Source organism: Podarcis tiliguerta (genome assembly GCF_965153285.1).
Source record: "Podarcis tiliguerta genome assembly, chromosome: 6".
Taxonomy (NCBI): domain Eukaryota; kingdom Metazoa; phylum Chordata; class Lepidosauria; order Squamata; family Lacertidae; genus Podarcis; species Podarcis tiliguerta.
This window is the reverse complement of record NC_139539.1, coordinates 12,792,942-12,810,887: the sequence shown is the minus strand read 5'-3', so window position 1 is coordinate 12,810,887 and position 17,946 is coordinate 12,792,942. Positions and strand designations below refer to the sequence as shown.

Here is a 17,946-nt window from a genome sequence, read left to right as displayed (position 1 = left end):
AATTTGGGGATTTGACTAGAGCCGCAGTACATCGGAAGAAAAACTTCACTCTGTCCTGAACAGTGTAATAGTATATAGCTCTCTCAACTCCACGGCAGACTGACATAGCCACAAGGTCTTTGTCCCAGACCCCAATCTGCCAAGTGGGGTAATAACACTGGTGTGCCTTAGAGGGTTGATCAAAGGTCAAGCTGCATGTAATGTTAAAGGCATGTGAGCGAGTGGCATGAAATATGTGGTCAGGGGTTAAATTGCTTTGAGATATTTTATAGGAAGCAATTCATAAATTGAAATAAATAGCACCCCTTCCCTGTGAGCTGTGCTTGCCCCCTACAGCTGATATATAAATAACACACATCATGCATATTAAACAATTGTGCAGTAAGTTAACAACTTATGCACATTTAACAGGTGTGATGTCAACCTTACTGGCTGGTGGAAAGCACACAATTTAAACACATGGAATCATCATCATCATCATAATTTATTATTTGTTTCTCCAGCCACTCTGGGCGGTTTCCAACAAAGATTAAAAATACATTAAAATGTCACACATTAAAAACTTTCCTGAACAGAGCTGCCTTCAGATGTCTTCTAAATGTCAGGTAGTTGTTTATCTCTTTGACATCTGATGGGAGGGCTTTCCACAGGGAGGGCGCCACAACCGAAAAGGCCCTCTGCCTGGTTCCCTGTAGCTTTGCTTCTCACCATGAGGGAACTGCCAGAAGGCCCTTGGTGCTGGACCTCAGCATCCAGGCTGAATGATGGGGGTGGAAATGCTCCTTCAGGTATACTGGACCGAGGCCGTTTAGGGCTTTAAAGGTCAACACCAACACTTTGAATTGTGCTCAGAAACGTACTGGGAGCCCATGTAGGTCTTTCAAGACCAGTGTTATGTGGTCTTGGCAGCAGCTCCCAGTCACCAGTCTAGCTGTCTCATTCTGGATTAGTTGTAGTTTCCAGGTCACCGTCAAAGGTAGCCCCACATAGAGCACATTGCAGTAGTCCAAGCGGGAGATAACTAGAGCATGCACCACTCTGGCGAGACAGTCTGCGGGCAGGTAGGATCTCAGCCTGTGTACCAGGTGGAGCTGGTAGAGCTGTAAGGTGGAGGGCTTAAAAACCCTTGTTGTGCAGGGTTTTCCTGGCATGGAAAGAGCTTTTAAGCTGTCCGCCTTGCCAGCTGGACTCTGGGCTGCTCTCACGAGATCTTCCAAGAACTTGGGGCAGCCCTGCAAGATCTCGCAAGAGCAACCCAGAGCCCAGCCAGCAAGGCAGGTAACCCTAAAGCTCTGCCTTCCCTTGGGAGGAGAAGGGGCAAGGGCTGCTCTGCATATAAGTCCAGAAAGGTAAGGATGCTCATGCAGGAGTGGTTGGAGTATATGTGTTTTTACGTGCTGTTCCTGGAACAACCCCCAATCAAGACACAGTTGCACTGTACAGTCATACCTCGTGCTGTGTTTGCTTCAGGTTAAGCGTTTTCAGGTTGTGTCCCGCGGCGACCCGGAAGGACCGGAAAGGGTTACTTCTGGGTTTCGCCACTTGCCCATGCGCAGATGCTCAAAATGTCACGCGTATGCGCAGATGTGGCGAGTCGTGACCCGCGCACGCGCAGGTATGCAGACACGAGTTGTGTTCTGCTCATGTTGCGAATGGGGCTCTGGAATGGATCCTGTTCGCAAGCAGAGGTACCACTGTACATATTTAACATCTTGTGCAGTTTGGCCCCGAGTATATGGAAATTACTGAAATATGCTACATAAACTGTGTCAGTGACTAGTATCACAATATTACTTTGTGTTCCTCTTTCTACTCCTTTCTTCCATCTAAAAATTAACCCCGGATAATCTGAGGCATTGATAAAGTTACTTCTGTGATGCCACGAGGGATGGGCGGACTGTGAATTTTGGCTTCTCTCAGTTGGTCATGTTTCCAATCCTAAATTGAGTTCTCCAAATGCCCCCTCAAATCTGCATGTTATTTTCACTAATATATGCACTTTACCCAGTATCCACCCCCCTCATTTAAGTATACATATTACTTGCCTGGAGAACTGCATTACAAAATTCAGGGACGTGCCGATTTCAAAGGATGGCTGAGTTTTGGTTCTTGTGTTGTTTTGGAAAGTATGAATTGGGTGAGGTTAGCCTTTCAATGCAAACTCAAGTGAATTTCACCCCATCCCTAAATGCCTCCCAATACCATTTCCCTTTATTTATTCACTTAATCAGTGGTAGTGCTGCTTGCTTGGTAGTGTACCTATTACCTTTACCTAGCGCTGCTTGCAAATGTATTTTTGACAGGAAGCAAAAAAAATGCATGAGGGGGAGAGAGGAAAATATCAAAATATCGAATATCTTTTTGCAAAGGAAACAGATGGGAGAAATATATATTTTTTATCTTTTCATGAAATCCGTGCACATGTTCTCACTCTCGGCTTTCCCTTTTCTGGATGTCGCATATTTATTTATTTTATTTCCGTACTGGCGACACCCACAGGCTTGCGATTCGAAAGCCAGCCAATCTATAAATGCCTGCCTGAGTGTGGGGGCGGTCAATTACTCTGCGAGAGATTTCCAAGGCAGATATTAGCAAGCGTGCATCTCGGAGAGGGAAGTCTCATTTGGGATGCAGGATCCGAGACGGTCGTAGCTGGGATCATCTGATCTCGCAGAGTCAATCCCGAGACAGCTCTTGTAAAAGGGAGGGGGGGAGAGGCACCCGGCTTTGAGTGGCTGCTTCGTCGTGATGCCTTAAAGAGAGAGAGACAGAGAGTGAGAGAGCGCACTATTATATGCAGTCCGCTTGCAGGCTGCCTGTCACAGCTCTGATCAGGGAACCACCTGCACTCACAAGTCTCGCTATTTTCTATCAAGACTAAATGCTGTCAGGATGCATAGTTGCTGGTGCTAAGCAAAAGCGAAAAGGGAGTTCTTCTGGCTTTCGGAGAATCTTATTTCCTGCAGAAGTGCTTTCAGGATTCGGTTGCTTCTGAGAGCATCTCTGTGAGAGCTGGGGCACCCGCTAAGTGTTTCCACCGAGAACGAGCAAAGAAGAATATGTGTTAGTGGGACAAACCTTAGAGAAAAGAGGCGTCTGCTAGCAAGAGAACTTTTCTCTCTCAGCAAGCAGAAGCTGGCCTTTGGGATGGAAGAGGGGAAAGTCTCCAAGGGCAGCCGATCTCATGCCTTTGATTACGTCTCATGATCTGACAGCCCACAAGCCAACTCTCTGGGTCTCGGGACAAAGTGGACTTTGGCAAAACAAAAACAACAAACAGACAATGGTGCAAAACGTGATCTTGGTTTTCTTCCGCAGGCGACTGAGCCAAAGACCTGCTGTTGAGGAACTAGAAAGAAGAAATATTTTGAAACGTAAGTAATTGATTCCTTTTCTCTAAATGGTAAAATGTTGTTTCTGTTCTGAACACGGGGGAAAATAATTGTTCCCCGTTGAAACAGGGTGGGTAGGTAAATGGCCTGTCCCCTTGCCTGGTTTGGATCTCTAGAAGGCTGCTGGATTGTTAACCAGTAGGATATTTGCTCTTCAAATGTAGATCTACTCATTTGGACTGTAGATGAGGATCACTGTTAAATAATGCATGGTTTGTGTGAACACAGCCATAAATAAGTAGTAGTAGAAGATAGGTATAATAATTCCAGAAGTGTTTTGGGATCTTCATATCGCTTGCTCTCACAACAGCCCTGTGAAGTACGCCACAGTTGTTTCCATTTTACTAGTGGGAAACTGAGGCTGAGAGATAAATCATTTGCCCAAGGGAAGCCACAGGATCTGTTGCAGACATTTGCAGCCATGTCTCCTGATTTCAAAAATAATTTGTAGTGTCCTGTTAGAAATTTGTTAGAAAAACTGAATTTCTCCTCCTCCGACTCTGTGTAATCATATCCTGGATTTAGTGGGGGGTTTTTTACGGGTGTGTTTTAACAAAGAAAAACCAAGTATACCCCAAACTGCAACTCATCACTTCTAAAAGGAAAAGCAAGGGGCATTCATGCGGACGAATGAGTTTTCTGGCAAGCGAATTGGTTGCAGAACACCCTGACCTTTCTATGTCAGCGCAAACTATGAATTAAAACCACAAAAAGCAAATTAGTGTATCATAATTGCGTATGTTCTGCAACATTGCCACTGAATTTCACCTGAAACAAAACCAGGGGTCAATTCAGGGAGCCCTGCTTGGCAAAATCGGTCAGAAGATTTTTAAAAAATTTTATTTTAAAGAATCTGTACGATGTTAGTGAAATTTCACTGATAATTTCACTGAAGGGTCTGCACACCTCAGCAGTTTTGGTTATCGCTGTAGAAAATGTTCACTATAGGAAAAAGGGTTGCAAATAAGCAAATTTAAGGCAAGTAGAGATTCATGCGCCACCCTACCCCTAAGGTCAAGGCTGGCATCATTTCCTTATCTTCCTGAGCTCAAGAAACAATGAGAGAGGTTGCAAATAATTTACAGATTTAAGACAGAGAGGATTAGGCTGCACTCCTGCACAGATGTGCTTGGGAGCAAATCCTATTCGGTCAGTTGGACTTTTGAGTATATTTGCATAGGATCTGGCCACTCACGACTTGTCTGAAGCCTGCCACTGGTTTCATGCAGAGGCTGGGTGGAATCCTGCCTCTGCCGCTTACTTTCACCCACATTCTCCCATCTGCAAGATGAGGATCACAACAGTGGCCTAACTTGAAGGTTTGTTGGAAGAAGAACTGTTCATGGAATGCTTTGCATGCACCAAAGTGCTCCAAAGTGATGTTATGGTCAAAATCTCTGGGTACATCCACTTAGGCATTAAATCTGTCTCTGGTCTGTAAGCTACGCTGATCCGCAGATCCTCGCGCACAGCAATTCACTGTGTGCACACAACTTTGCGCATGGGCCTTGTCTCCTGCACATGTGGTTGTACTAATGGCGCTAGTTGCTAGGAGAAAAGTGGAGAAGGCAGCCTAGATTCACACCCAAAATGAAAGGTGGACACCAGCAGAGTTGACTATGACAACTTATCCAGTGGGAAACGGTCTGCTCTGGCAAGGAGCACCATATGTAGAGCCCCAGGGATTGAAGCAAAATGCTCTCTCCAGTGCATTGCTCACTTTGTGTGTGAGTGTGTGCAGGTGTGCACACACAGAGATTGCATTCTGCAAAGCAATTTGTGCATTGCAGTCTGCTTCTGCACACAGGCTGCCCTTGCAGGGATCCGGGTGACTAGTTTTCACATTTCCTTCTCTCTCTTGATATATTGAGATGAGCGCAGGGTGAGAGGTGGAGGATGCTATTTGAACCAAAAGAAAGATAAGCAAAATGGAAGAGGAACATTAATGGGATGTCATTTGCAGATAAAGCAAGCCCATCCTCCTGGACTTCCTCTGGATTTCCTCCCAAGGGAAATCTGGCGGCTAAGTTGAATTCATTTTCCCTTTAAAAATCAAAGTTCCTGTTCCCATCAACCAGGAAGATGGGCCACCAGGCAGGTGGGCAAATGAGTGGCCTGGCTGATAACTGCAAATCAGGCGAGAGGGAAGCTGTTAAAGGAGCAAGGTTCTGAGGAAGGTATCAGATAGTGGGGTCAGGAGATGGCTCTGGTCTGATTTGATCGGCAGCATCTGATTATATTCTCATTTCAGGGGAGTGATTGCAGCTCAGTAGTAGGACACCTGCTTTGCATGCAAAAGGTCCTAGCTTCAAACTCAGTCCAAAGGGGCAAGTGATGGGGAAAACAAATGCCTGAGTCTTTGGAGACCTGCTGTCTGTTGAGCTGACAGTACTCAGCTAGACGGACAAATGCTTAAGGCTTAGTAGACGGTCATTTCTGATTCTCCTATTCCAAGTTAGCTGTGTCCCACACAAGTTGCAGTGGGAAGCTGTTGATTTTTGAGAGAGCAGGACCGGAGTGTTTTCTTGTGCAAACAAATCAGCAATAATGGAGCTCTCACTGGCGAGCAGGGCTGGGCATGATGCTCATTTGATGCACCAAATGCAAACCATAGAAGCCTTCAAGGCTCTTTCGAGCACTCACACTGGTAGTCTTCTTGCGAGAGCTGTGCAAGGTGTAGTTATCAGATGCTCTCTCTGCCTTTATTTTGGACTGGTTCAGATATTTGCCATTTGTCACGTGGAGCAACCTGAACCTCTCCAGGGGCATGGGACACTTTTGCTTACAGCTGCTGCGATATTTTCCATGAGTGCAGAGGGTACAAGATTGCCTGCAGCACACATGCAAATCTCCACTGGGAAGTGGTGGCTGTAACTGGAGAGACCAGGAAAGGCTTCGCTTCTGCCACTAGAGAAAGGGGGGGGGGACACCTGCCCCCAACAACCTTCACAGAAAGCCTCAAAATGTTCCAGGAGACTCCATCCTGCGCAACCATGCAATAAAAATACCTGGATGTGTTTTTTGAGGATCAGAGAGTCTTCTCTTGGTTTACAAGTGATTGTTGTGTGCAAGTGTTTTGCCTTGCAAGCTACTAATGAGCACATTTAGATTCTTCACCCTCTAGGTTGCTTGAAAGACACTGGGACAATTTGCTCCTATTGTCATATGATATAAACCAGGCATAGCCAAGCAGGAGAGGTCCTCAATAGGTTTTGAACTACAACTCCCATCATCCCTGACCATCCCATCACACTGGTTGGAGCTGATGGGAGTTGCAGTCTAAAACTTCTGAAGTCCACCATGTTTACTGCTCCTGACATAACAATTCTGCACTGAAAAAGAAGTTTCCCCACTAGGTCGCATTTTTTGTTCAACAGTGGCAACAGATCTTTTTCTTACTGCTACCTTTCTTCACATGAGTAGTTTAGGATTGTTTACATGGAGTCACTAGCACATATCCAGACTGACTTTATTGCTGCTCACAGCGATTCCCAAGTCTTACTACACTACCAAGCTGGGATAACTTGCTACTATTGCCAAGCTGGGATAGCACAATTGGTAGAGCTTGAAGCTCCGGACTAATGTACTAAAGCTCTGGACTGGTATTTTGAATGGTGCACTCACTGTTCACACGCACACAGACTTTTTTGTTGTTCTGTCCAGGTCCCAGCACAGAGTTGTTGCGTGACTGTTTCAGAATAATACCAGTAGTGTACTTAGCGAGAGACATCGTAGCTATTATCCCTTTCATTGAGCCTAAACTAGGATACAAAAGATTCTTCTTTTGGAGGGTATGGGGGGATTATCTACTATTTGCTGCGACTTCTTTCAATGGAGAAATGTCCCCATTTATCATTGACGATCCATGCAGTGGTGCATATTTCACTTCATGGGACGTAAAAACAGAATAAAACGCCGAAACACAAGCTCTAAACGCTAGAAACAATTTCATCAGATATAAAATTGACCTTCCACAATTGACTGGGAAATTCTTCTCAAGCAACAATGTCTTCAGCAGGCACCTAGACATTGTCACGCTAGGTGCCTATCTGATTTGGGCTTGTCATTGATTCCAGAGAGCTGGAGCTGCAACACTAAAAAACCCTGTTCCTAGTACAGGCTAAGAAATAGGAATAGGGACATGCAAAGCCGTCTTATGTTTGCCATCTCACCCAGGGTTATCTCCCCTGACTACAGCAGCTGTCTGTGACTGGGTCTTTCCCATCTCTTCCTACTGGAATGGACTGGAATCTTCTGTCTGCAAACTTTGTGCTCTACCACTGAAGTCAAGTCCTCCCCAATTCGCTCTTTGAGGTCCCCACATAGCCCATCTCAGCACCACCAGAAGAATCAGCCCTCCATTGGCTTGATGGATGACTGCTGTTGTGGCCAGTCAGCAGAGGATAGGCCACACTGTTGGAATGACGTCTGCAGTGATAGTTTCTTCTAACCCAAATATAGGTCCAAACATTCACAAAGAGTTCTCCGGTTCCTTTCTGCGAGCGACGGTCCTATTCAAGTGGTTTCTTCTTCCATCTGAATGTAACATGACTCGATCCAGGCTTACCCTGGCGATTGTTTCAGTGTCACGGCTAATTTAGAAACCTTGTCAAGGGAAAGGGTGTAAATTACACTCTTGTGTTTGGCACTGTAGGGCTGGAGGAGTTTGTCTCATTAAGACGGACGGGCCTCAAGCCAGACACTTAATAATTAATGGATCAAAGGGCAGTCAAAGCCGACTGCCAGGCTGCTGTTACAGAGCCCATTCGCTTCCACTCCATTGTAGTCTAACATTACGATAATATAAATACCTGTCCTAATGCACCATCCAGTAACATTCCTCTTCCTAGCAAAGACCGAGTGGCAAACAACTGCTTGGTGATGGGCAAAGATGCACTTTGAGGGAGTTTACATATGGATTCACAGCAGTGCTATTTTTCTAGAAAAAGAGGTGCCAGAACTCACCATGAATGCCTTCCTTGTTCTCTTAGAATGGGAGTGGAGCACACCTGAGAGGTGCCGGAACTGAGCTCAGGTGATTTCTAGCTGGGGGAAAAGCCCTGATTCATAGAATCATAGAGTTGGAAGGGACTGTGAGAGTCATCAAATCCAACCCCCCGCAATGCAGGAATCTCTTTGCCCAATGGGGGGCTTGAACCCACAACCCTGAGATTAAGAATCTCATGCTCTGCTGGCATTTCTGCTTCTCAGTGGCTGGATCCATTGCCACTCAACCAGTGTCTGAGACGAAACTCTGCATGTTCCCACACCGTTCCCACCCTTCCTTGGGTGGCAATGGGGTGGGAATCTGCTTGATCTGGCCAAGACACTTGATTTTATCAATCAGATGCCACCAAAGCCGTATGCAACTTTGTACCCCGTGGAGACCCCAGTACAGCGGATGTGAAAGACAGGGCCAACCCCTCATCTGAAGCAGTGTGTCACTTTGCATCCTTTCCAGTGCTTAACTTGAGCCAGGGTTCCCTCCCAGGGCTTTTTTCCACTTGCTTGGACAGTGAAATGGCACGTGCCTTTGAGCATGTGCAGAGTGTATTTCCCTCGGGGCAACCAGTCACCCTCTAGGCACACAGGATTAGCAGGCAGGGGTGTGATTTCCTAACCCTCTCCAGCCCTATCACTTCCCACATCCAAAATGGAGCACAGATTCTTTCTCTTGGAAAGCTTTTTGTGCATTTTCTGATTTATATATATTTTTGACAGGTAACAACAGATCTGGCTAAATTAATTGTATTAGGAACGGGTGTGCTAACGATGCCCTAAAGGTATCTTGCAATCATTTTGTAACATTGCCCCCCTCCCTTCCCGCCCGTATTGTGTTACACACAAACCTACCACTGCAGCCACCTAAGCAGAAATCAACAACCCTTCTTGAGATTCTCACAATTCGGTCTTTAAGATCTAGCCTAAGCTGCTTTTTCTTGTGACTGCAAAGATTTCTGCCTCTCTGGTTACAACGTGTGTGCTTGCAGCTACTATCCTTCCATAAATAGCTCCATGTGGTTGCTTCTTTTCAAAGTGTTCAGTCAATGGCATAAATAGAGAACCGGAGTCTAAAAATACCTTCCTCGTGCTGTGCGCCCCCCCCCCCAGCAAGCAGCATCTTCAATGCTTATTGAAGGATGCAAAAATCATTCCTCTGATTTAATGCAGAGAATGCCCCCTTCCCCAGCAGGTTGAGGTTATCATGTGCAAATCAGGATTCCCCACAATTCAGTAATCTCCCTTTACCTTCTTCTTTTCTCCCCTTTTCTGGGGAAAAAAACGGTTAGAGACCTTTCCCGTAGGTTCCCTGTTCCTTACAGGTCACGGGCGCATGTCTTAATTTAGCAACAGACAGCCCTTGAAATAGAATCGGAGGATGGAGAGAGAGAGAGAGGGAGAGAGAGAGAGAGAGAGATCCATTAAGTCATATCCCAAGGCTGAGGATATATTCCACACAATGCTACAGCAGCCGTTCCTATTTTTAGCACCAGCGTGTAGGAGTTATCGCAGCTTGAATACTAATCGTTTACGGTGTGCACGAGCAAAACAGGCGGAGGGGTAGAAGAGAGCATCACTCTGGGAAAATAAAATAATAATTTAAGAAAAGAGATCAGGCTAGCCAGCCAGCCAGCCGGCTGCCCCTCCCTCCGCATGGAATATTAAAGGATCTATAATAAGATTGGCACAAGCAGAATATTAGAAGGCAAAGGAATGCGTGGGAGTTGATTGCTGGCTATTGTTATAAATTAATCAACAAAATTACGGGAGCCTGGCAGAGTTTAGAGTACAAGGAACGTGTGTTCCCTGAAGCAGGGCTGCTATACAATGTTCCAGCTCGTAAGGGCAGCACGGATGACTCAGACAGAGATGTGGCATTGCAAAGCGATCATTTAGACTTCTAAAAAGTCCATCGATTTCCCCCTCCGAAAACACTCCTCGTTGTGCTAACCGGGGGACGGGATTGGCTGCTTCGTGTTTGCCGAAGCCCGCTTTCAGTGGCTGCCAGGGGAAGGGCTTGGCACTGGCATCTGTGTAACCCTGCCGCGAAGGAGTGTGATGCTTTTGGCAGGGCATCAGGCAAGGTGGACTGTGTGGTGAGCTGAGAGAGAGGGGCAAAAAGAGGGACGGAGGAAGAGCGGCAGCGCAGCTGGTCTTGATGAGGAAAGTCATCTCTCTCTTCATCTTTCCTGCAGAAAGGAATGACCAAACGGAACAGGAAGAAAGGAGAGAGATCAAGCAGAGGCTGACGAGAAAGGTAAGGTGTGTCCCCCTCCTTCCCTCGAATATTCCCTGTCTTGGTCCTATGTTTCGCACGTGGCTGGTGACAAGGTCCTACTGTAGCCAAGCGTGAGAATAACAAATGGCAACAGGGACCCAGGCTGTTGTCTGAGCAACTGAAGCCTGCATAAGGGTGAGGGCACACCTGCAAATAGAGTCCTAACCCCCAGGTAGCTTCTGATGGAATCATAATCGCAGGACAGGTTGGTCATGACCAACCCTCATTCCAGGGCTTGTCCGCACTTGCACCTGTCCCATGCCTAGAAAGCATAAGCTGAGAGGTTTTCCCAGTCCTCTTACATCAATAAGAAGAAATCTGGAACTGTCATTTGCGCCAATTAAACGCTAAAGAGCAGTTTCCGTCAGGGGAAATCAATAGGGCAAGAGGAAGAGTGGATAAGCCCTCAGTTGGGTTGGGTCATCTCTAACTTTGGCTGGATGGTGCCCAAGGAATGATGCCTTGGTTGGTTGGTCTACAGGTGGGCCATAGCTTCAATGTTCCACAGGTTCTTGAACCACGTGAACCCCATTTGTGGGGCGACAACAAAGCATTGTCTTGCAGCTGGGGAACTACCACAGACCTCAGGTGAGCTGCAGGCAAGGATTTGCTCTTGCACGGGTTGCAATCCAACAGGTGCTGGCCCTTGCAGTGCCCCCTCCTGTCATAATGGAGATTCGCATGGGAGCAGCCCTTGGCAAATCATGTGTATGATAAGCAAAGTCATTAAGTTGAAGGAAGCAAATTCTGCACTCAGCTAATTGGTGACCATTTGCTTTCACACTTCACTTTTTGCTACCAAAACATACATATGCAGACACAGACACACACCCTGTGGCGAGAAACCCACAATAAACTGGCTCTCTTCATGGTAGCAGGTGTACATTCCTGTATGATGTCCCTCAGTGCAAAGCTTTTTGTGCTTATATGTTGCTGACCTCTCCGTGTACATCACCAAGGGTAGCTATCTGCATTTATATCCTGCTTTTCCACTCTAAAAATAGAGTTGCGCCAAGAAGCCAACATGCCGAAAGGACAACAATCCATTATTAGAACACAATTGCCAGACTAAAAGCAGCACCAAGATGACAAACAGCCCAAAGTAACAATCAATAAATTAAAGAACAGAGAGAAATGTTTACAGGGAAATGTCTATGGTTGCCAGCAGAACAAGACAAGAGAGAAAGATAGCTAAACTTCTTTTACAAAGCGCTGAATCCTTGTGCTGGGAGTGCAGACAAACCGCTGTGGAGTTCAGGAAAGAGTCTGCAGAATTTAGCTTGTGCTTTATAAAAATATGTACTACAAGTTCAGCTTTATGTCGAGTTGTAGGTTTCTGGTAACTGGATATTTAAAACCCCTTTGTTACCAGCATAAGGATAATTCTCAGAAAGAGTTTTGTTCATTCATTCCCTGAGGGAGTACATCCACAAATCCTTTGCAGATAGCTCTAAATATAGCCTGGTATTAAAAATGAATGGTACGAGGTCCTAGAAACCTTTCTCAGAAAGTAATGACAAGATTCATTCATAAGACATGTGGACCAAAAACGAAAGTCAATGCTGGTTTACTCTGGAGCCTATAAATGAGAATGTGTAACACACTGTGTACACATGACTACTCCCAAAGAACCCTGGGAGCCAGATTCAATTAATTGGTTTCACTAGCAGAAGCCCAAACAGGGTCTTCTGCTAACGTAGTGGGGCTCTTCCCCCATACCAACCCCCCCAATGGCTTTGAGGTGTCAAGAGAAGGGAGACCTCTTCACTGGGCAAGGTGAAAGGTTTGTGCTGACAGAGGGGTTGTTTAACGTGACGCTGAATTCCTCCTTGTAGTTTGTTAAGGGTGCTGGGAATTGTAGCTCTGTGAGCAAGTAAGCTACAATTCCAGGGATGATTTGCTGGGAGCCATGTGCTTTAAATGTATGGTGTGCATGTAACCTGAAAATTCAAACCTCCCTCCTGTGGGATTGCATTTGAACATTAGCGCACAAGGAGAGAGCTGCTGGGACAGACAGTGGCAAACCAGAAGCCTATGAGAGTCCCTTGCCTTGCTGCAGGCCACGCCCCTCCTAGCTGATGCATACTTGGTGATAGGATGAAGGGGACCTACTATGTCAGCAGGAACCCTGGCCAATCAGGGATCCTGGTGGAATCCTACTCAGGTACACCTGCATACAAGTAGATCCCTTTCATACTACTCATTGAAGTTGCAGGCTGGCAAAAGCGTTTCCTTGATATAATGTGTGAACAGGCAAATTTCCCAAGCAGTAAATATAGCTCTACAGCAGAGAGATAGTACACTATTACAACAATGCAAATCTAGAGTAGCAATGACAGTTGAGTATTTGCACCTGTGCAAATGACTTGAGGTTCCGGATCTTCAGTTTTGTGAAGATTGACTTCCTGGATTTCAAATACAAAAACCAAGTTTCCCTTATGTTCCTAAATGAATATTATGAGAATGAGCAAGAAACTGATGAAAAATCAGTCTTATTTCCATGTCATATTTATATGGTGACTTTTCCCTCCCTTTCAAAGCTTAATCAAAGACCGACAGTTGACGAATTAAGAGACAGAAAAATCCTAATTCGATTCAGTGATTATGTGGAAGTGGCAAAAGCACAGGATTATGACAGACGAGCAGACAAGCCATGGACAAGGCTCTCAGCAGCTGATAAGGTACAGCTCTATTTGCAATTGTTGTGATGTGCATCTATTTGCATCTGTGTTTGTTTGTTTGATATACCACTGATACAGCATGACTCTCTACATTAGATGAGTAATATAACAGCATATAAGCATTGCATCCAGATTTAAGACATAACTTAAGGACAGACTGCACATTGCACTAATTTCCAGCGGTTAATTTCAATGTTAGTTTCTTGCATCAAAAACAACAAACTGTCTGTCTTGTGGTTCCTTAGCAACTATAAACAAGTTTATAATCAATGCGCTGATATTTAAGGTGCCACAAACTTCTTTTAATTATGTGACCCTGTTTGCTGTTTTTAAACTAACATTTGAAAACATTGCAAATTAACATGTCTAGCGATAGTTTCTAGATATGTGCAGCCCTAAAGGATCACACTGAGGATAAAGGGCCCACTTGTGCATATAATTCTTCATCCAGATAGGAATATAGTCTACCATGGTTCCTGGCAGGATTGGGGCATCTACTGTAAAGCTTAGCTTACGATCTTCCATGCCAGTATATAAGAGTTTAGGATGCTCCATAACCTCCTACGTGGAATAAGTCAGTCCAACATAGAGCCAGCACAGCAGGGTGACTCAGTCATTTCAGTGTAGAAATGCAAGGGCATTTATTTATTTTTTGCAGGGGCATTATTTATTTGCTGTTGTTCTTTCTTGAACTGGTGAAATCCAAATTAAGGTACTGGAATGTACTTCACCATGATTTTTTCTAGATGCACACCCCTATTATGTTTTAAGATTTGTTTTAATGACACTGCAAAGCACTTTGAGTTTTTAGAAGTGTCATACAAATCTTTGAAATCATCCACACATACAACAAAGTGAATCAGTAGCAAAGCCGTTAACATGCCTAGTGAATTGCTTGAGAATGTAATTGCACATACAATGAGGCACATGAAGGACCATCTGTTTATTATTATTATTATTTTAGTTTTGCACAGCAAGCTGGCACAATTAATGTTCTTTTTTTACACAGCGAAACTGTTTTCTCCCTACATGCACATGTCATGAATTATTTCTGTTTTGCATTTTTAACAAGGCTTGTTAATAGGTAGCTTAGGGACCTTAAGTTGCATCTGCTTAAAGCAGAAGGGAAGAATCATTGTCCTGATGGGGGGGTAGGGATTACCAACTAGGTCACCACTGTGCGCTTGCATGTGGCTCTTTCAGAATGGAAGGCTGCAACATCTGGTTGAAATCCTGCATGCAGTCACTGGTGAATTTTGTTCAGAGTTGAGTGATATGGAAGAGGCTTCTTCACATAGGGCAAGGTTTCTATAGGAAGGAACTAGTTCACAGAAGCTCAGCCGTAGACCATCTGGCTTCCACACAAAGGCAAGGGCGAAATCAGGCTTTATTTCACCAGGGTCAAAACCCCATTTGGCAAAAAATGAAAACCAAAAACACCTACATTTGTGTACACCCACCTACACAGGCTGGGAGCTCCTCTGGAGGTTTTACCTGGGGCGGGTGGGGGGGGGGACCAGCTACCCCCTCCCCTCGCTAGCTAGGGCTCTAACAAAGGCCCAAGGTTCAATCTCTGGGGTTGTCAAATAAAACTGGGAAATGTTCTTGATTGAAATCCTGGAAATCTGCTGCCAGATCCCCTGATCTGATTCAGAATTAGGCAGCTTTCTATGTTTCTGTGTTCCCAGATTAATAAGCATCACTTGGTAATATCAATCAAATACACACACACACACACACACAGCACTATAAATTTGACCAGGCCCTCACAATTTGAAGTAAGCACATGGCAAAGCAGTCGGATGACCATTTCACTGGGAGTTCAAAAGCTAGTGGATTGTTCTGTGCAAGAGTTAAACCAGATTTCCTTTTGTCCTTCCAACTGTGATGATTTTACATTGAGGAGCAGATTGTAGTCTCTGCTGGATTCTTGATTTGATTAATTAACTTTGTTTTCCTTTGAACTTTCTAGGCAGCCATTCGCAAAGAGCTAAACGAGTACAAAAGTAACGAAATGGAGGTGCATGCATCAAGCAAGCATTTGACAAGGTGGGTTACTTATTGCAAACAGCTGATCAGTACTTTAACCGATTTGCGATTCAAGTTCTGTGGTTACAGCTCCAGTAGCCAGATTGGGGTGGGGGGTAGGGAGTGGAACAGACACATGCATACAGCACTTAAAAAAATAATAATCTTGCTTCCTCATCAAATTGGAACTATACGCACATGGAAGCTGCATTGTAGCATATTTTGTTGATCAGGGCACTCAGATTCTTTGGCTTAGGAGCACAGAATTGAAACAGAAGCAAAAAAATATGAAAACCTATTCTAGAATATTAACTGAAAACCTGTGCCAACAAGAAATAATGTTAGGTAGCAAAGACCTTTCAACCAAGTTCAGACTTCAGGTATAACTTAATTAGCCTCCCCTTCAAAAAAGAAAGCAAACGGAAAACCTATGATAATTTAAACTCCCCCTTCTTCTCAAAAATGAGTAAGTAAAGATCAGGGCAATACTCCCATCCGTGGATGCATGTATCTCCCTATCCACAATTCACAAGTGACATCTGCCACTCCCATCCATCATGGAAGCAACAGGTCTTATAACCTCCCTGAAATAATAATAAAAAAAAACATATTGATCTCTATAGTATCTTCCCTAACAGGTTGCCTGCCTGCCTGCCTGCCTGCCTGCCTGCCTGCCTTCCTTCCTTCCTTCCTTCCTTCCTTCCTTCCTTCCTTCCAAAAGTGGTCAGATAATGATACAAAATTGGTACTGTGCACAAAGCTAGCAACACACACACAAAAAACTTGTCCAATTTCCAGCTCCATGTCATCTTCCATTTAGAGTATGGGTTGGTTTGAAAAGTTTTTAGAGCACATCAATCTCAATCCTCCTAATTTGGGTGAACATTGGCCAGCTTTTCCAAAGTAGTAACTTGTTATGATTTACATGAAAGTACTGATTCAGCCACTTATATCCTGTGAATCTGGAGCCTATTCCCTTGCTTGGCCAACTATTTGATCTAGTATGGAATTCTGGTCAAGTACCTAAGTGTAATAACTGTAGCAATGAAAACTGCAGACTTCCAGCATTATGTGCAATTCTTTTAAAAGGGAATAAATGGATGTTTTCATATTGCAACCCATGTTTGCAATATTGCCTGTTTGGCCAGTTTGCTCAAAATAAACCAATCAAAAGAATTTTGAGGACAGAACGATCCTGAATATTTCATATTAGCCACATTTTATTGATTCTAATAGTGTTGAATCGTTTGGGGGGGGACTATTTTTAGGGTTGCTACCAAAATTCTGCCTCCGGTGAAATTCAAAGTGACTTTGGAGGTTCCTCCAAGATATTGAGAAAAGCAAATAACTAGTGAAATGTCTCAGGCTGCAGGTGTCATCTTTTGACAAGCTAAAGGTGTGTGTCCTACAATGAAATTCAAAGTGCATTTGGGGGTTTCTCCTCTTAAGCAAACTTAAGAGGCCAAACTGGTCCACAATTTGAAGGGAAACCAAAATGCCTGTCAATTCACACCCCTAAATGATGGCATATTGACAAATTACTCTTTATTATGATATAATTTTGAAGAGCTGCCATTGCCACTAATGTCCTCTCCGCCTTCTTTTTGACCTGCAGATTCCACAGGCCATAGAGGTTTTCTTCTGAGAAGAATTTGTCTACTTTTTTGATACCACTACTGAACATGCATCAGGGAAAGGATGAAGGTCTTTCCTTGAGGTTCAGTCTATGACAAGCTGATGTTTCGCGTTCAAGAAGGGACTCTGCAGATTCGGTCTCTGCAGCACACACTTAAAAGGGAGCAGCTAGCAGAGGATGGACTTCGCCTCGGAGCTACAACAACACCTGCTGGGTGGGAGGATTAGCTGGAAATGACTGAAGCCGAACTCATCAAAAAGGAACCCATTGCTCTCCTTTGTTACTTGTTATTAAACTGTATTGCAGCATATCTTGGGAAAGGAGATGTTGTGCATGTACAGGCTTTTTTACCATTCCAAGGCCTCTGACATAAAGGACATGGTGCACATCGTCATTCAGTATTATCATGGTGACAAGACATCTGGAACTTATCACAATTAGTTTGTATAAAACACTTAATTTCATGTTATACAAATTGATTTACTATATTACGGTTTTTTTCCTTTTTTTATATATGTCTAACAAAACACAGCTGCGGCGTTTCTTTTTTGGGGGGGGCTCCTGTTATTCTTATTTTCTTTAATTAAATGATTACTTACTGCAGAAAACAGATCCACAGTTTTCCATGTTTGGTGGTATTTAGCAGGGGAGAGGGGAACTTAGAAGAAAAGATCTTATCTTGTTTTCTTCCCATCTTTCACAGATTCTATGATTACTGCTGGGATAGCTCAGTCAGTAAAGCATGAGGCTCTTAATTTGGGGCAATAGATTCCTGCATTGCAGCAGGTTAGATGATCCCCGTGATCCCTTCCAACTCTACTATTCTAAGTAGATTTCTCTAAAATGAAGACTTCCCAGAAGGAGGATCTCAGGCTACATAAAGAAGTGCCCCAATAGGGGATGGCACTGGTGCAATTTGTAGCTACTGGG

The 17,946-nt window shown here is 44.4% G+C and overlaps 1 protein-coding gene across 5 annotated transcripts in view; it reads left to right on the top strand.

The window, feature by feature from the left end:
• PHACTR3 (phosphatase and actin regulator 3) overlaps positions 1–17,946 on the top strand; it is a 194,838-nt gene extending 176,892 nt beyond the window's left edge. For all 5 annotated transcript variants that reach the window (XM_083447447.1, XM_083447443.1, XM_083447446.1 and 2 more), the window contains 5 exons: positions 3,319–3,374; positions 10,589–10,650; positions 13,212–13,352; positions 15,325–15,401; positions 16,996–17,946. In XM_083447447.1, the coding sequence (XP_083303573.1) occupies positions 3,319–3,374; positions 10,589–10,650; positions 13,212–13,352; positions 15,325–15,401; positions 16,996–17,011 (352 nt within the window). In that variant the 3' untranslated portion in view covers positions 17,012–17,946. The remainder of the gene's footprint in view (positions 1–3,318; positions 3,375–10,588; positions 10,651–13,211; positions 13,353–15,324; positions 15,402–16,995) is intronic.